This window comes from Larimichthys crocea, chromosome VII (assembly GCF_000972845.2).
Source record: "Larimichthys crocea isolate SSNF chromosome VII, L_crocea_2.0, whole genome shotgun sequence".
Classification (NCBI taxonomy): Eukaryota; Metazoa; Chordata; class Actinopteri; family Sciaenidae; genus Larimichthys; species Larimichthys crocea.
The window spans coordinates 25,979,679-25,998,921 of NC_040017.1; the positions used below are offsets into that span (position 1 = coordinate 25,979,679).

At 41.1% G+C, this 19,243-nt stretch overlaps 1 protein-coding gene across 14 annotated transcripts in view; it reads left to right on the forward strand.

The window, feature by feature from the left end:
- Positions 1-433: 433 nt before the first annotated feature.
- The window catches only part of ryr1b (ryanodine receptor 1b (skeletal)), a 65,279-nt gene continuing 46,469 nt past the window's right edge, over positions 434-19,243 (forward strand). For 5 of the 14 annotated variants that reach the window (XM_019272942.2, XM_019272943.2, XM_019272946.2 and 2 more), the window contains exons 1-10: positions 435-791; positions 12,991-13,110; positions 13,212-13,313; positions 16,757-16,831; positions 16,927-17,005; positions 17,298-17,410; positions 17,501-17,600; positions 18,583-18,679; positions 18,768-18,842; positions 19,052-19,208. In XM_019272942.2, coding sequence (XP_019128487.1) covers positions 744-791; positions 12,991-13,110; positions 13,212-13,313; positions 16,757-16,831; positions 16,927-17,005; positions 17,298-17,410; positions 17,501-17,600; positions 18,583-18,679; positions 18,768-18,842; positions 19,052-19,208 — 966 coding nt within the window. In that variant the 5' untranslated portion in view covers positions 435-743. Of the gene's footprint in view, positions 792-12,990; positions 13,111-13,211; positions 13,314-16,756; positions 16,832-16,926; positions 17,006-17,297; positions 17,411-17,500; positions 17,601-18,582; positions 18,680-18,767; positions 18,843-19,051; positions 19,209-19,243 lie in introns of all 14 variants that reach the window. The other 9 variants (XM_019272947.2, XM_019272949.2, XM_019272954.2 and 6 more) reach the window with 3 other exon arrangements.

The window sequence follows — 19,243 nt, forward strand, 5'->3', positions numbered from 1 at the left end:
CAAAAATTAAATCCACTCGTAAATAAAGATGAGACACACCTCATCAGCTGACTGTCAGGTGTGTGTGTACTGTACAAATAGCTCCCTCTAGGTGCAGAGCAGCTTCTGTAGTATTCACCTGGTTTTGTTTTCAGTGCAGCTGACTTATTCACTTTGAAGAGTTAAGGTGTGTGTGTGTGCATCTGTTCTTACTGCACACACTCCCCAAAGGCTAGTCCTCACCCCCCTTTCCTTTTATAGCCTCAGACATGTGGAAGGAGGGGGGGGAGACTGTGTGTGTGTGTGTGTGTGTGTGTGTGTGTGTGTGTGTGTGAAGGAGTGGCCCAGTTCTACAAACATGGCGGCACGGTGGGATGGGAGCAGTGTAAATGTGTAACAAGGTGCCTACTGACCCCTCCTTCCCTCCCTCTTCTGCGGTTGGGGGGGGGGATGCAAGGCAAGAGAGGGGAGAGGAGTTGGGGAGAGTCTCGCCTCCCATCACTCTCTCTCACAACACCGTGAGAGCCACAGGACTCATGCTGTCCTCCAGCACACCCACACACACTAGCACTGAGAGCGAGAGACACTGAGAGTGAAGAGGGGTACAGCAACAAGAAAGGAGAGAGGTGCAACGTGGAGAGAGAGAGAGAGAGAGAGGGTGGGACGTAGCAAAGGAGATTAAAAAAAAATCCAAATCCTGAAGAGAGAAAACAGAAGGATTTTCTCTTTTCTCCCGAGGAGCTGCGAATAACCCTCGGCGAAGGATGGCAGAAGGGGGAGAGGGAGAGGAGGAGATTCAGTTCCTGCGAACGGTGAGTCCTGCTTACTTTCCTTTTTTTCGGGGGGGAGCCTAACCTGCACCGGCTGCTGGAGAGGAGTTTGGGGACGGAGATGAGGTTTTTTTTATTATAATTAATTTATACCGACATTCAGCTCTTGACCCTGAAATTGACTCATGATCTTCCAGCATCAACTTCACCTGGTTTCACAGTTTCTTCACTTTTATCAGTTTTGCTCTCCTGGCGTTGGATATTTAAGTCGTGTCTGTAGTTGCAGTTCTCAGAGCCAAGGCCCGCTTCTGTATATAGTTGACTATTTTTGCGGCGCCCTGAATGTGCCATGACCTGCTTATTAGTTGCTCTCTTTAAACTTGGTAATTGATTTCTTTAATCTCTCGCGAGCGCAGTAATCTGGGGTCGGTAACCTACATTATGTGATCATATTTTGGATCTTTTCAGAATGCACCGCTCATTGTCTTGCCTAATCTTTTTTTATATTGCATCCAGAATGTTCTGCGCTTAAGATTAGTCGGGTAACAGTGTATGCGTGCATATGCGAGCGTGAGCAGATAGATAGACAGGGGCTGGTGCATCTGTTAGCATCGTTATCTATTTATATCTGAGGAAAGTAGAGCCTGTCAGTGTGGGGTGAGGAGGCAGAGCAACAAGCTACCCAGAGCCTACAGGGGACAGCTGGCCAAAGACTGCATGTCTTCCTTGGAGAAGCCAAATCATAGTCACAGTGCAGAGATATCCACTTCTCAGACTCAGACTCAGTGGGGGATGACCCTGAAAATGGCCTAAAACAGCTGAGTTGGTTAAAGGATGCAGTATCTGAGATTAATACTGGTCTGAATATATTTTTCATTTAATCCATTTGTGCCCGTAATCTTAAAAGCCGCCACCATTTGGAGCTAAAAAGAAGATAATGATGAAAAAATGTTGATTAGAAGAAGTTTCAATTTCTGCAAGAGCCACTGAGCATTTAGAGCTGGGGACTGTTTGAAACCAGTGTTTCACGTTAAATCATTGTCTGTATATTCATAGGAGAATCATTCCCGCTGACTTTGAGAAGAGCTTCAACAAACGAGTGAAATATACGTCTGTTAAAGTGCAGCTCATGTTTACCTGCTTGAATTTGTTGGAGAGCTCGGGTACGACATGCAGAAAGAAAATGACAACAACTTATATTGAGTGACAGGATTCCTGTCAGGCTTGCAGAGTCAGCTCACAATATCCACAAGACGGCATTACAGAGGAACGCAGCTGTAGCTTCTGTTACAAAACCATAAACTGTGTGTTTTTTTTTTCTCCTTGTCTTTGGGGACGAGCAAATGAGTTGTGAGACACATTGGCTAAACACTTTGAATGCCTTCAGTGGGTTTGTCCTTTTGGTTCAAGAGGCTCGGTTAGGGGTGGAACTACCGGACAGCAACACTTCAAAAGGAAAAACAATGCGGCCCTATATGAATTATTAATGCATCGTGGGTTTTATCCCTAACGCTAACACTGTTTGGGTTTAGGGTTAAATCCCCACAGGGCTAAAAATGTAAGAGCTCAAAGTGCTGTGAGGATCTTTGGATTAAAGCATCCACCAAATGGTCTCTGTTATCAGTCTTTTAATTAGAGACCAGTGATGGGAGGCATTGTGTGAGTCAGCTGTTTCTTTCTGCTGGGGGTTTTCCATGGGTTATATTGGAGATGTGATGAAAATGGAGTGGGAGCTCTTGCCTCACCTGGAGCAGTAGGGACTTACTGATGCCTGATGTGCCATGGAGGTTCACATCCTGTTGCCAAGGCTCAGCCCTTCAGAAATGTTCTTCCAGAATATATTTTACAACAAATAATGAAATATTTTAGCAAAATTTGATCTTATAAGTGCAACATCATCAAACCATGGTTGGATAACAAACATTTATGTTGCTTATTTACACGACTTGTGATAATAACATCTCAAAATGGACTATAGATTCAAGATTTATCTCAATGAAATATATTAAAACTCAGACAAAGCAAAGTGCCAAAACTTATGTTCCAAAGAAAGTCCTTAGTCCTCCAAAACGCAGCCTTCAAGAGCTCAAAACTAGGCGCATGTTGGCACATTTTGCTTTCTCCTTCAGAGTAAAATCCCTGGGCAATGAAGGAAGAATGATGTCTTTTTCACTTAACACCCAAAATATGCTTCTTCTCAACTGACAAAGTGTAGATTTTCACCGTGACAGGCAGCGTTGTCGTTATTTGGGCTTGGTCTGAGTTCGCAGAAGTTGAATTTTGGGGAAGACTAAAGCTTTTTTTAAAACCTTGAACAATGGCTTTTGTATGACATAACACCAAGGAGGAAGGGTGAACGTTCAGGTTGCCATTTGGAAACCGCTGACATAATACATTTGCTTTACAGAAAGTCACTGGGGACTTTTTTTTTTTTTTAGATCGACTTAATAAGAATGTGTTATCATAAAATCATTTGTAACTTTACTGCCAGCTTCTCTTTATAATTTGCTAAGAGTTTAACTCGTCATGGTCGTGAGTACAGGATTCATTTTGTACTCCCACAGTCCATCACCAGAGTCTTGAGCGAAATGTTGAAGCAAACACAGGAACCCTGCAGTAAGTTATTTGGGCTGCCCTCCTCCGTCAAAGTAACTGTGAACACGGAGGTGTTTTTGCAGTTTAAGAATGCTATTTGAAGAAGGAGCTGAAAAAAAGATACCTGTGTTATCCTCTCCAGTCTCTTCTTTTTTATCCTTTTCTCTGTTATTAGGGCCCGAGCACGGCACGCTGTGGCGAGGCCCTATTGGATTTCTAACGCTGAACGACGTTTAAAAGTAAATCGCATTTTCGCATCCCCTCGAAAACTCATGAAATTTCATCTACCCCCCTAAAGTCGGGAGTAAAATTACGCATTTTGGGGGTCTCGCACATGGACGTACGCATATGGCTCGACAGCGCCACCTAGATGTGTGTTTTCGGAGGGGCCCCTCGCTACGGTTTCATCCACGTGAACGAAATTTGGAGGGAGTATGTAACATACCGAGACGCACAAAAAAGTCTCTTGGTGACCCGGGCTACAGTGAAGCGTACGGCGTCCAGTTCTTGTCAAATTTGGACTTTTCGGGTTTTTGGGGTCATTTCCAGGGGTCACGTTTGAACGAACTCCTCATAGGGATTTTACCTCATTGACTTCAAACTTGGTAGATCTGTTCATATAGACTTCCTGAGTAAAAGTGATCAAAATGATGAATTTTGGCGACACTGTGTGGGGGCGTGGCGATCCATAAAAAGATTCAAAGAAGAATCGTGCGCACATGTGCGAGGGCCCGACCATCGCTGCTTGCAGCTTCAATTCTTCTTGTTTTTGTTGGGAATCCTCCAAATAAAAAGAAAAGCTGTGAGTTTTTAGAGTAATGCATTGCAGTGTGTGTTAGTGTTTTTTTCTCATGGGGTTTTTCGTTTAATCGTAAGAAAGGAAAGGAAGAAGAGATTAAAGCCTCTAAATGCTGAGAACGCAGGTAAATGTTCTGCATCTTCTTCAACACACCCCGAGTGATCGTTTTCCTTCACGAAAGGCCACACATAGATTACTCAGCAGTGCTGCTCTATTCTATTCTGGGATTTATTGTGTTATTCTAATATGGCCCAGGCCTGTGACTCATGCAACACTGAGTGATCGCAGTGTGGCTTGAATAGTTGTATAGTCTACACTCATTGGTGGGGCTTAGCCGTGCCACCTGCTGTACAGTAGCAGGTTGCTTAAATTCTCTTTCCACTAAATCAAAGCAGATGCCCTGTGTTGAACTACAGGTATCCAGTATTCATCCTCCTCCCTAAAAAAACACCCCGCAAGCTATTCAACCCCCACGTTTTCTGTCAAGAGATCGGCTTAGCTTGCAGTAGCCAGCAGCGTTTCCTATTCTCTTTAGAAAACGCCACACAATGCTGAAATGTCTCACTGCGCTATATAAACACATGTGGGTCTACATCAAGTAACCCCGGGCTTCATACAACGCTGCCGTTTGTCTTCTGGACACGGTGAAAGCTGTGTCACTGTTTTTGTGATGCCACATTTGTGGTGTGAATCACACAGGCGAGTGAGTTTGAAGAGGGGTATTCAAGCTCCAGTCTATAACAGCAGTTTCTTTTTATAGTGTGCCCACTATAAGTGCACACACTCTGGAGGGAGAAACCAGAGGAGTCAGTGTCCTACTTGCCGGCATCCTTTGGGAGACGCGGTGTGTGTGTGTCTGTAGATGTGGGTGTATGTTTCTGTATGTATCAAGTGAACAGAGATCTTCTTCAGTGTTGTGACAGTCAATTGTGACAAATGCATACCTACAGGTGCCATAATAAGCTTTGTTATGTTGGCAAGGTGCACAGATATAATCTTTTAATTTCCAGCCCAGTATTAATGTAGACGTCTACATCTTTTGACCTCAAATGAACAATTCATTGCTCACTGGGTGGATTATTGTCTGTGCAGCGTCTGAACATTTCAGGGGTTTTATATTGTGCCAGTAACTGTTGTTGTTTGGTTTAGTTTTGCCATTTTTTTTTATTTGATAGGCAGCAGAGATACAGACAACACATGCAGGGAGGGAGAGACAGGGATGACAAACAATAAAAGTCTGCAGTGGGACCGGGGACGTTGTGTTTATACGGTAGATAGCCACTTATCAGATGCACTGCCAGTTACTTTTTAGACATTGCTTTCTAGGTTTGGATTCTGAGTTGGTACAATGCCACATTTCTGCCCTTTTTACTAAGATCATGATCTTGTAACCCTTTGTTTTAATTGCAAAGAACAATGTTTTTAAAACTGTGTTTTTTGAATGTCAAACGTTGAGTAACAAGGGCTTCAGGTGCTCACTTATTTATCAATTTCATTACTTAAGTTTGTAAAAAAATTACACTTATATTAGATTTAATAATGTATTTGAAAGGATTCTGATGTTCAGCACTAGATTTAGATGTGACGAAATGCTCATACTGACCTGACTTCATCAAACAGGGATCCAAATGCAGGTCATACAACCAGTGACCTCCTTCACGCTGACTACAAGATATCCTAATTAAATTCTGCAAAAACGTGAAGCTCACCTTGCATCGCTTTCTGTTTTTTGTGTGTTGTACTATCATGTCTGGATCAGGCTGGGATGCTGATTTACATTTCTGCAGTGTAGACGACGACGGCTGAGGAAACACAAAATTATGATGCATATTTTATTTTATTTGGTTGCACGGCTGTTTATTTATACAGGGACACACAGTCTCTTTCCATTTTTCATCCCAAATGTTATTGTCCCCCCCCCTCTCTCCCTGTATAGTGGGTATATCAGTGAGCTACAGTAGTAGCAGATTTTGGGAGGGTGGTAGATGACGGACGGGGGTGAGGGAGATAGGGAGGGTGCAAGCAAAGCAGGGTTTTAGAAGTGCTGAGCCCAGGAGATGAACACATCCACAGTGTGACAACACACACACACACACACACACACACACACACACACACACACACACACACACACACACACACACACACACACACACACACAGCTCGTAATACTGCACCTGTTTGTCTGCCTGCCTCAGTCACAGCAGTTTAGACAATAAACAGGTGGTCTGGTCTGCTTTTTCGGGCACGAGACATAAACACAGAGAGAGAGAGAGAGGGGGTGGGGGGTGGGGATCCTACAAAGTGACACAACTGTTATGCAAAGTGCTCTGTGTCTGCCTGTGAGTGTGTCAGTGATCAGCTCTGTCACTTCATGAGTGGAACGATCTAAGGATCTTTCTACATGAAGGTTCCTTGTGCTCCTGTCTCGGTTTAAAGACGTCCAAGTGGATTCTGACATTAACAGTTTGATAAAAGTTTGAGTCTGATCATGTAAAATATTCTTTGCATTGTTTCAGCAGCTGGTTTGAAATCTATGTATGTAAAACAATCAGAGGGCTACTGATAGTTAAGTAATCAATGCTTTACATCTTACCATAATGTAGCTTTGATGATGTCGGATTAATGGTCATTGTGATGGTTTAACATTTTCACATTATATTCAGAAATGAACTTTATGAAACGTAGCAGTACAGGTTTTTAAAATGTCTGGCAGTGATGTGAAGTTAGTGGTTATCAGTTTAAAACATGAAAAAACACTGATACGCTCCAAGTGTTTTGTTGGTTAAACACGTCCAGATGAACTAAGTTTACTTGAAGGTTTCTCACACACAATGCTTTGTTCCAAATCTTCCATAATGTGTGTGCAGCTGGAGAGAAAACATGCTGGAGATGATGAGGTAAATATTGGACTATTTTGGATCCACAGTGCGGTCGTTTGGCTCGAGGCACTTTGGATTATGCTGCAAAAAAAAAAAAACTTTCTGGAGAAATTGGACAATACTTTTTTTCGGAGCTGTAGAAACCTGGTCCTATTAAAGCTGAGCACAGGTTGAGGTGAAACTATGTGTGGAGGGAGGTTCAAGGATATTTGTAGTTTGATGTTTAGGTTGAACTCTTAATTTAAATCTTCCACAGCTAAGAGAGAACGAATAGGCTGGAGGTGTCCCTTGAATTCTATATTTCATTTTTTTCCAATCCTATTTTCTCAGGCAGTTTCTATTTGGACTATGGGACGTTGCTCGTCTTGCATCATAAATCTCTCTCCGCATCCATACTCACTTCTATATTCAATTTTTAGATTACACATCTGTTTTAAACTGCTGGTCAAGAAAGTACTTTGCTTTCTCTTGAGGCATTTTTTTTTTTTTTTTTTTAGAGGAATGGATTTTGGATTCAGGCCAGCTAAAATAATTTATTTATAACAGTGTTTGCCTTTGAATTGCTGCTGTCTGCCAGACTTATCGTCTTTCAAAGGGCAGAGGCTGTTTAATGTTTGATGTCTGGTTTGTAGCAGTTTAACCGAGCTGGAGGAGAATGAAGCCGGCGTGCGATGGCTGTCAAAACACTATATGTCAATGAATATCAATATCGTATTAGTGTCTCTTAGAATCTGATTTGTGAATCATCACAGTACCTAAATCATGAAATATGGTAGTTTCCTATCTGGTGCATATTTTTCTTATCACCCTCCGTTTTTCTAAACCTTATCAAAGGAGTTTCTGTATCTTTTGGATCGTAGCCATTGTCTTTAGAAACTCAGATGCAATCTGCTGTTTTGGGCAGTGATTGGTTGATTTTTCTTTTGCTTTTTGATCATCAAAAATCAGTTAGTTTTTCCTATACGCGGTGCCTTCCCCGCGAGCAAGAGAGCCTTGCTCTTTCTCCAACCGAGACTCTCCAAGTGAGACCTCTCTAAGTATCTGCTGGTCAGCAGAAGGAGGGAATGTGATAGTGACAGGTGCAGCCACCTAAAATAGGAGAGGAGTGGAGGGGGGAGGCCCACAGTAGAGTGGTAGAGGTAATGGAAAAAGGGAGAGAAAAGAGGGCCGTAATGAAATAATAAGAGCAAATGTGGGCAAGAAGCGTACATGGAAGGAAATAGTGTCAAATGAGAGTGAGCACGATAAAGAGAAATATATATATATATATATATATATAAAGAGACAGAAGCAAGAGCAGGATGTGAAAAACATATACACTGTGTGTGCAGTGAAAGATTTATCAGCCACGATTTACTGCAGCACAATAACTTTTCTGTCTCGAGCCACCTATAACTTTTGCACTTCATAACTTATCTGCAAAACTCAGTCAACCATATCACATTAGACATAACTCAGAGTGGAGACACACATGCACAGAGACACTCGGGACTGTAATGACTCCTGCAGTGCTGCAGCAGTACGAAACATTTTGAAGCATGCAACTTATGTTGTTGAATCTTATTTATGTGTAGATACTTTTTCTGCAAGGATTTAGTGGCGTCTAACAGTGTTGCTGATTGCAACCCTGTCACCTCACCTTTGCATTCTAAGCATCGAGGATGAACTAAATGCAAACGGCCCTATCCAGAGCCGGCGTTTGTTTCTATGTATTATATTTTGTTTTCCGGATATTCTGTAAATAGAGCCCCTTAAATCGTACGCACTGGACCTTTAAGGAGAGGTGGTCTGCTATTTTAGAAGTGATGTACTGTAGGCCTAGTGTGTACTGTATGTAACCTAAACTCTTAGCCTGATCTTTACAGTCACACACTGTTTCTTCAGGAAGCACACACTCAGTCTCAGTGTCAGGTGATGGGGCCAAGGTTTTATCAGGACACTGAAAATTGTCTAATCTTACAATGGATTAGCGGCATTGTCTCTGAAAATAATAATTAAAAAAAAAACAAGTAGATTGTCCCTTACAATCTTAAAGATTTTAAATTTTTATTTTCTCACAGATATTTTAGCAAGTATGTTTCAGTGATATAAGAAAATGAGGGTGACTACAGTCTGCGATGGAGAATCCCGAGCTTGCATCTGTATGGGCTCTTCTAGTTTTCAAAGGGAAACCCCCTAACCACACTGCCCTCTGCGTTATTGAACTGTTTCTCTCCTCCGCCCACGTACCGTGCAATGTGCTGTCCCTCACTCTTTTTATGTCTGCAGAAATATAATCAATGGCCTGGGGTGGCATGCATCAGCACAGTTTGATCAGAGCATTGGGCAGAAATCGGACCCATAAAGCAAAGAAATAATGGCCATGTTATTTATTTGATAAGAGTAATTTGATGACTTGGCACGTTTTCAGTAATATGGATTTTCAGTAATATGGATGGAAAGTAAACAGTGAAGTGAAATAATAAACCAATATTGAGATGTGAGAAATATTCAGAACTCGGTCTTGAACTGAAATAAACAAAACATTGTGAAAAGAACTAACACTTCAATAAAACACATAGCTGTAATATAAATATAAGTTTACAATGCAATAACAATTTTAATACTGTCTTTATCTAATATATAGTACCCAAGTTGTGTTTGTCTCTACTGTTCACAGGTTTTGCATTTTGTTTATTTTCTCTTATGGTCATGAACAGGCTTATCACTGTTTTTATATATATTCTGAAAATCTTGTTTATTGCGGCAGTAAATAAACTTTCTGGACACTGCAACAGTGACTAATGGATTAAAACCACCAGCTCCCGGTTTCACAGTTTTAAATGTCATGTTTGATTTTTGTCAACAAGTCCTGAACCAGCTGCTTATCTGCTATTGGAGAAGACAATCCTCCAGTCTATCGTTTATTTATGTTTATGTTTGTGTACATAATATATCAGCATTCGGATGGTTGATTCCTTATCAGCTGATACTGTGTAAAGACTGTCCCAGCACAGCAGGTTACCAGATAAACTGATCCCGTCTGTCTCACTTGGATTGTGTAAATGTATATCCTCGTAAAAGACCTGTCCACTTCAGTAGAGAGAAGATTGAAGTGGGTGATTATTTCTCACCATCTTGCATCTGTTTGCTTGTTTGCTTCCTGTTCAGGATGGGCAGTGTGCCTGCTTGTCTGGGGAACCCTGGCTACCCTCTGTCTGCATGTGCAGCATCAGACGACCCCAGAGATTACAAAGGTGTCTGCTTTCAGGCGATATCTATGCCCCTGGCTGTAAATCTCTGCCGCATTACACACCTCTATTTGCGCACACTGGTGTGTTTGTTTGTGTAACTGTCTGTCAGTTAACATCCAATTGTCTCTACCTCTCCCTCTGACCCCGAACGTCCACATAGCCCAGATGCTTCAGCCGTCCAAGTCCTAACATGGTTTGCCTGTAACCTTAACCCTACACCCACCACGTTGATGGGGCATCAAATGCATTTCGTGTACATGTCTTTGCCCATTGCCAAGTTATATAACCAGTAGGTCAGGTGGGTGACAACTGGCTATAACTCAATCCTGCCTACCTGTCTTGGCTCCGTCAGAGTCAGTCATGTGAGATTGTCAGATAAACAGGAGTTGTTGTTGGCTTACAATAAAGAGTCATGTGCGCATCTTTCAAATCCTTATAGCTGCCTCTATTAATATAAGGAGGTCTGTGTGGTCTCCAAGTCAGCTTTTCACATGGTCGAATTGGAAGCGATACACACAGTGTGACTCTTGGAAGGACACAGCTCTGCAGTCGCTGTTGAACTTCACAGAGTCCTATAATAAGTCAGAGTGCCCTAACATTCAGGTCGGAATAAGACGTCCCGGCTGAGGCTTATGTGTTTGTCTGATTCATCAGCCTGTTTTCTACTTGACTGGTTAAGTCAATTCTTTGGATTTGAAGATGGTCTCATGTCCACTATTTTATATATGTTTATATATTATATATGTATCTTCCCACAGACATTCCTGTGGTCACTTACCATGAGTATTTTCACTTTTTTCTGCATTTATAATAATAATAATGATAATAACTTTCTTGAACATGTTTACAAAATAAAAACTTTTGACTGTGAGATCAAATATTCTCTGTCCTTCTCGTGCCCTTTCCCTTGAGCTCTCGCAGTCCTCGTTCGGGTCCTCTGCCCTTTTCATGTTGCTCACAAAGGTAGCCCCGATTGAAGCAGAGTAAGAGTCTGCCATGTGAGACTGCGGCTATAGAAATAGATGGAAGACACTCGGTAGGACTGCCGTACAACGTTGGGTGCATATATTGCCTACCGTTGTCATCCGATCGTGCAGTTTGTCTCGGTGCAATGAGTCACTCTGTTACTTCAGTCTGCTTTTAGACACCCACAAGCTCAGCCCCAGCTCCTTAATGGGGACTGCAGTCTGAGTCTGTATGCACTGTCCTCAAAATATGGCCGGTTTAGCCCAATTTACCCTTCTTGCTCAGCCCACTTCAGCTTTTCTTTTTCTGTGAATTTCTCTGCAGTGATGTCTCAGAACCACTGATAAACAAAGACTGATGTTACTGTAGTGTAGCTCTGAAACTCAGCTGTGAAGTTGTGTGAGTGGTAGGTATTGTTGTTGTGTGAGGGAGGTGGGAAAGATATATGATCACTTTGTTTTGTGAACTTGAGCACTTCCGAGATTCACAAATCTGACAAAAAAAAAAGTGATGTTTGTGTGGTCCATCGACAGTTTTAGCAACACTTGAGTTAAGCGGTGCTGCAGTGAAGGAGAGAGGGCACGGTGCTCCACTTTCCAGAGTGCAAAGCAGGGAAGGCGAGGACAGGACAGAGGAGACATTTCAAGGCTGAGAAGAGATAGATGATAGCCCATCCAAAGGAAGAGGGGCTACATTTCATCCAAAGAAACACTAGAGGCCTCTGAGTATTGAGAGTAGATGTTATGAGGTCACTGATGTGCATCACTTTCCATTTTCCTGCCGTGTGCCACAAACATAGACGTGCAAACACGCTGCCCCTCAACCTCGCGTTCGAATGCCTGCCTGCTCTCCTCAACACCAAGTCATGACACATCGGCGGTTGCCGGATTGCCAGGGCAAGACGGAGATCAGGTCAGGAGGGAGAAGACAGAATGATTCATTAGTTGTTAGATGAGAGGAGAGAAAAGTCAGGAATCTGTCCAGAAACTGTAGAGAGCAATATTAGTCAGGTTAAGTGATAGATCTACTTGTATAATGAGTGAGTAGAAGGAGCAGCTGGGAATGTGTCAGTGTCAGGTGTGGGTTTCACAGGGGAGGGGGTGTTTATCGCTGTATTTACACCAGCCTCTGGAGGGTCCAGGCAATGACGAGGAGAAACAAATTACTGTCTGTTAGCGTTTTGCTTGTGGAAACGAGGTGCTGGTTCTTACTCAGCGGAGCTGTTTTATTCTGTATGACATGAACATGAACATCATTTAGCAGAAACATACATATTATATTGAAGTTCCCTTATTGTCGTATGCCAGTGTAGCTGCGAAATTCAAGAAGCCATCACTGCATTACTTTGCAATGACAGAGCTATGTCCATACAGTCTGGAAACAAAACATGTTTGAAATAAAATAACCCCATCCAGGTTAGAAAGTATTCAATCTAGCAGAAACGATGACGTCTGAGTCGAGTTGTTATCGTTTAAGTGTAAGCAAAACATATGCATTCAATAGTCTCCTGTTGAGTCATTGTGTGTACTTCACAGCAAGAGCCTATTTTTACTATTATATGCTGCAGGCATAAAAAAAAAGGTCATTATTGTACACAGCAATGTCAAATCAAGCCAGTTTTACCCAAGTGAATGAATGAAAAGGCGGCATAGCAGATGTACAGGGGGAAACTAGTGCGATCGAAAGTTCATATGAGTCGTAGAAGCGTTAAATAACGTGTCCCAAAATAAAAGACTCTAAGTGTTTTCATTGTGTTTTGGGTGCAGGATGACCAGGTCGTTCTGCAGTGCACTGCCTCCGTCCTGAAGGAGCAGATCAAGCTCTGTCTGTCCTGTGAAGGCTTTGGGAACCGTCTCTGCTTCCTGGAAACCACATCCAATGCTCAGGTAAGACGCTGATACCATCCATTCCTCCCTTTTGTTTGTTCCTGTGTTGTATGTAACCTTGTTTTTTTATGAACTCTGTTGTACCTGTGTGCATTTTGTAGAAGGTGCCCCCGGATTTGGCCATATGTACCTTCATTCTGGAGCAGTCCCTGTCGGTCCGCGCTCTGCAGGAGATGCTGGCCAACACGGTGGAGATGACCGAGGTAGGATTAAAAAACAGAAATAGACAGAGGAATACTTGGAGAGGAGATGGAGACTAAGTTATATGCAGAAATAGAGAAATAGACTGTGGTAGACAGGTTTCCCCGTCCTTTCTGTTTTCTTTTACAATGTATTCTGCTGCACCTGCATCTACTGTCCACTCACTAAAATGAAGGCATTTGGTCAGGTTTCCTGATGAAGATTTGAGATATAGAAATTATTTATTTTATTTCATTATTCCTCAGTACCTTTTTTTCTGAGAGGAGCAACAGTCCTTATAACTTAATATCTTGTACAGTATTAAAACACGGTGAGGGAACCATTTAACCCGTCAACAGCCACTTTGGATCTATTTCCTGACAACAACAGCTGCATCTCAGAGGTCATTTTGAAGCTTTACACTCTTGTGGAACAAACCCCTCTGATTATCTGGCTCTCTAACAAGTAATAACTTGCCAAATTGAAGATAAGAGTCATTTTAAAAACATTGTTTTCGATATTTTTCTCTGTTTTTTTCCTCTCATGTGACTGTGGATCAGAGGGCAACCAACCATATTCCCTAAAGATATATATTGTTTTATTTCTGATCAGCTTTAATCTCTTCTCTCTGTATTTCAACTTTGACACAGCTTGTATTCCTTTTATTACAAGCTTTAATGGATTTATCCTTTGTGTGTTTCACAACTGTTTATAACTGTAATAAGTGGCTTTTATGAATTGTATATCCTACTGATATCAAGTTCCAGTCCTTCTGTATCATTCTTTTATTGGAAAGTTTTGTTTACATATTGATTGAACACAAATACAATCGTTTCTTTTTGGTTTTTTAATGAATCATAAAGCATATTGTACATCATCACTTCTTTGTGAGCACTATAAATGGAGTTATTTTTTTATTTTATTTTTTATTTTATTTTTTAATTGTTATCTGACGTCCCCTCCCCCTCCACCCTGCCCTTCCCTTCTCGCTCTCTGCCAAGCAGGCAGTCGATTTGGACAAATGGGTATGTCTGCTAACATGTCTTATTTCCTGTAACGTGTGTCCCAAACCAACCTGGCGACTGTCCTCGTTCCTGTCTTGTTGCCCACTGGATGTCCTATTGAATGAAAGAGTGCTGTATCATTCACACGTCTTAATTCATGTCTGTTTAACCTTCACCTCAAGGTGGTGGTCTCTCTGTACACCTGCCAAAAACTTTCAGCTACAGAAATTGATGGGGTCTTATTGTCTTTAGATTGATCTTTTATGCTGAGTTTATCTTCTAGAAACTACATTTTACCCGGGAAAAATCAAGTTTTATTGAAACATCGGATTAATTGGGCTAAACTTGACTTGAGTCAAGCAAGTAAATCTAGTTTTGAGGCTTTGGTAAACGATAATTTAATGCACTTTTGTGTTTTGTATTTGTTACATCTCAATAATCTACCAGACGATAGCAAGAAGATCTAGCAAGGTGTCACAATGCATCATTCATATCATGCAGAAATGTTACCAGCACATTCTTGTCTCATCATAAATGTGACCCTACCTTGCTTGATGTTGTTCCTTTTTGTTTTAGCACGTTGTTCTTTGTTTGTCTTTGATCACATCAGAAAAACATTTCTCTTCCCCTTTTTTATGCAGAACATGATTTCACACTTCTGTAAAAAAAAAACTGATTACTGACTAACTTGGCTTATCTTAAAGAAAATCCACAACAAAGGTTTTAATATAGCATATGGCTTTTCTGTTTGGTGGCGTATTCTTCTTCTTTTTCAGTGGATAACTAGCCAAACATATGTGATATCACATCATTCTGATATTTCTGCAGCCATCTAGCAATCTAGGTTTTGATGCAAGCGTCCGTAGGCTCTCAACTGCTTCAATATTCAACAATTAACAACAATCAACTCATAGCTCCCTCAGCCAACAAACCACAAACAAAAACGTTGATGGTCTTTTTCTGGATTTGTCAACACTGATGAAATATAATCACTTCAGTATTCAAAGATGGATTTTGTATAGAGAGATCTAACCCACGTCTAAGCATTCAGCTCTCCACTGTTTTCGAATAGTTTGATGTTTTTGATCAATTAAAAAGTTCAAGGTTTTTTGTCCATATTCCAGCTAACTTGTTTATAGACCAGTTAAAAACATAAGCATCCGAGATGAAATCACAAACATTGAACTTCAGCACCCGTGGATCTTGGTTGGTAGCATGTACAGTAGAGAAAAAATCCTGCATTTCTGCTTTTGACAGATCAAAGAAACCCAGTCTAGGCTGGCGGCTAATGGACCTTAAGCTTACTCTAAGAGGAGCTCTCTATTTAACATTTCATTAGTTGCATTATCGTGCTAGTTCGGGCAGTCCCTGGCCTCAAAGGAATTGGAAGATGTGGATGAGCCAGGCTTCTCTAATGGTGAGCCGGAGGATGAGAATAGCATGGCATGCAGCCCAGTGGAGGGTTCCAACTGCCTCTGTCAGGGGTGGATGGGGAAACCGGACACCCCCAGAGCTCTGGACAGGCCTATCTCCCTCTTTAAACACACACACACTTGGGAAATCACACACCACCACCTGCCCTAACCAAGCCTAGTGCTACATCCATGAGTGCCATCACTTGACATACCTGCCCCTGACTCATCCTAGTGGATTATGGGTGCTTAACCCTACAGAAAGGCTTGACATTATCTTCCTGTTGGCTGGACTAAATGGTTGTTTTGGCTAATCTATCTATAACTGTTGCAGTAATTGTGTTTTCTTGTTGCATCCTTGCTGGATGTTGAGAAAAGGTAGGATGAATAAATGTTCATGTTTGCTGTTCAAAGGTTTTTAAATTTGTTTTTTGCATTCTGTCAAACTTCATCAGTCACATCATTGTGATACCTTGTCTTAAAACTATGATTTGTAGCATAGTATTGTCCCGGTTTCAGCGGTCCAACGACGCTGCTTTGCTTTGTTATTGATGTGATTCTTGTTTGTTTTTTTGTATTTGTATAAAAAAAGGGACTCCAAAAGAAGAAGTCATTACCTAGTATTGTGGAGCTGTTAATATCTTTTTGTTTACAAATGACTTATGTTTGTTATTTTTCTTAAAAACATAATGATAAACCTTTGTCAACTTGTAAATGTGTTTACATGCACTCAGCATGCACCCCATTCGTCTAATCTGTCCTAATCCCGTTTATTTTAGGTTGTATTTGGAGATAAAGCGCTTATACTTACAAATCATATACGACACATTTGTATTATTAATATGAATAGAGTCTCATAGTAGGTCTCAAAAAGTGCCAGTTGCAGTTGATGATGATATGTTATAAATCCAGTCAGTTAAAGTTTTTGATAGTCGGTTCTTCTGACCTCTGGATCTTTTTTTAATATACCCATTTCTTTTCTTCCCTGTCTGATCAAGGTACATTTGAAGTATGAGTCCTGAAATATTTCTCTATATTCTTTACCTATAGTCGTCCCAAGGTGGAGGTCATCGTACCTTGCTGTACGGTCACGCCATCCTTCTGAGACACTACCACTCATGCATGGTAGGACTAAATCCAAATCTGCTTTTAATTCCAGTTTGTTTACTTTAGTTTACATCTAAATCTGTATCTGCTCTGAATTAAACCTTCCTCCGCAGTACCTGAGCTGTCTGACTACATCTCGGTCACTCACGGACAAGCTGGCCTTTGACGTGGGCTTACAAGAAGATTCCACCGGTAAAACCAAACTTTGAAATCAAGATTAAACAGAGCTGCATTTAACTGATCACTGAAGCTCATTATCCTCTTGTTGTATTGTTAATACAGTTTTTGAATCCTGCTGACTTGGCCTTCTCAAGCTATTGACATAAATGGAGTCAGCAGTGCAGTACATTTCCTTTCATTTCGTGATAACGCTGTGAGGGAGCGATATTTTCTACATGAATAGGCAGCGGTTTTGTTGTTGTCCGAACATATCAGGCAGAGGGAAGCTGTTTGAGGTAGTCGTTTGTTCCTTTTCTTCTCACAGGTGAGGCATGTTGGTGGACCATTCATCCAGCTTCCAAGCAGAGGTCAGAAGGTGAAAAGGTCAGGGTGGGTGATGACCTCATCCTTGTCAGCGTGTCCTCTGAGAGATACCTGGTAAGACCCTTCATACTCCATCCACGTCGCTGTTACACAGTGAAGGATCGAGACGTGAATACCATTTTTCTTCTTGTCCTCTGTCCTCAGCACCTGTCATATGCCAGCGGAGACCTGATGGTGGATGCGTCCTTCATGCAGACACTTTGGAACATGAACCCGATTAGTTCAGGATGTGAACTAGCCGAGGGTACAAACATACATTTTGCTCTGTGGCAGACAGAAAACCATTCATACACACACATGCACACACAAAAATGATCTACATGTTTCATAGTTGTATTTCAAAATATTGACATATGTGAGCATATTGGGTGCTATCAGAAATCATGTACATTTAACATATACTGTTTTATTTTTGATTTTCATAAAACTTTAATTCAGACATCCTGATTCTTAATGCTTTTAAAAAATATATATAGTTATATATTTTATAGACTGAGTTCCTAATACCTCACTATTCACCTTCCTTTAAGGATTCAAGGAGTTTTTATTGTCATTACAACACATGTAAACATGGGATGAAACGAAAATTGGTTTCCCCTGGTCCCGAGCGCCCAATATCAAATATACAACATATAAAATAAAAAAATAATAAATAAAATATATATCATATATATAATATATATATATATATATATATATATATATAGATATATATATATATTATATATCTATATATATATATATATACTGACATATAAAAAGTAAAGGCAAATTTAAATTTAGAGGAAAGTATATACAATAAATAGAGAAACAACAACAGTGTAGCACCATGGTGAGGTAGTGATGTTAAGTTAAATTTGTTTTGTTATATCTGAAATTTGAACTTTCACTAAGAAAAAAAAAGCACACATTACATACAGTATAGTTCAACCCACAGGTTTGGGATGCATATCAGTATTATTTCTACTAGAAAAGAAAAAGCCACCCTAAGATTGTTCTGAATGTTTTGGCGGTTGCCTGGGAACAGAGGATGCATCAAATTTTAGGCACCTTATTCTTACTTTATTCAATCTTAGCAGATTGAGTTTCAATGGAAAAAAGCAAAAATATGTGCAAGAAAACAAAACTAAACATATACTGTATTTAAAGACAACCGTACTCACAGATTTATACACGCATGTCCACACAGTATACACACTCACTGTGGTATGTATCCCTCCTCTAAGGTTTTCTGACGGGAGGTCATGTTCTCAGGCTGTTCCATGGCCACATGGACGAGTGTCTGGCCATCGCTACACCAGAGGAAGGGGAGGAAAAGCGCAGGTACGGAGGAAGCAGAGCAGGTCTAAGCAGCAAAACGCCCTGTTAATCTCACACCATATGACCGTATGTGTCCCTGCCTCTGCTACAGGATGGCTCACTATGAAGGCGGTGCTGTGTGCAGTCAGGCTCGATCCCTGTGGAGGTTGGAACCTCTCAGAATCAGGTGATTGCCCCTCGAGGCATTTACATAATGAACATTAAATTCATGCAGATTTTCTTTTAAAGTCTAAAGAGTGGAATATTTTGCATGCTTGTTTGTAAACAAAGCATTCTTTCCCTTTATTCAGTTGTTGAACGGTAGTTATCATATACTAATAATTAAGAGGCTTTTTGATAACAATGATAATATGCTATATTTTCCGATGCCTGCAGTTGGAGCGGTAGCCACATGAAGTGGGGGCAGTCTTTCCGTATTCGCCACATCACCACAGGCCGGTACCTGTGTCTGGATGAGGAGAAGGGTCTGCTGGTGGTCGACCCAGAGAAGGCCGACACCAAAAAATCTGCTTTCTGCTTCCGTGTTTCAAAGGTCGGAGTTTTTCTGGACTTTTTTTTTTGTATCTG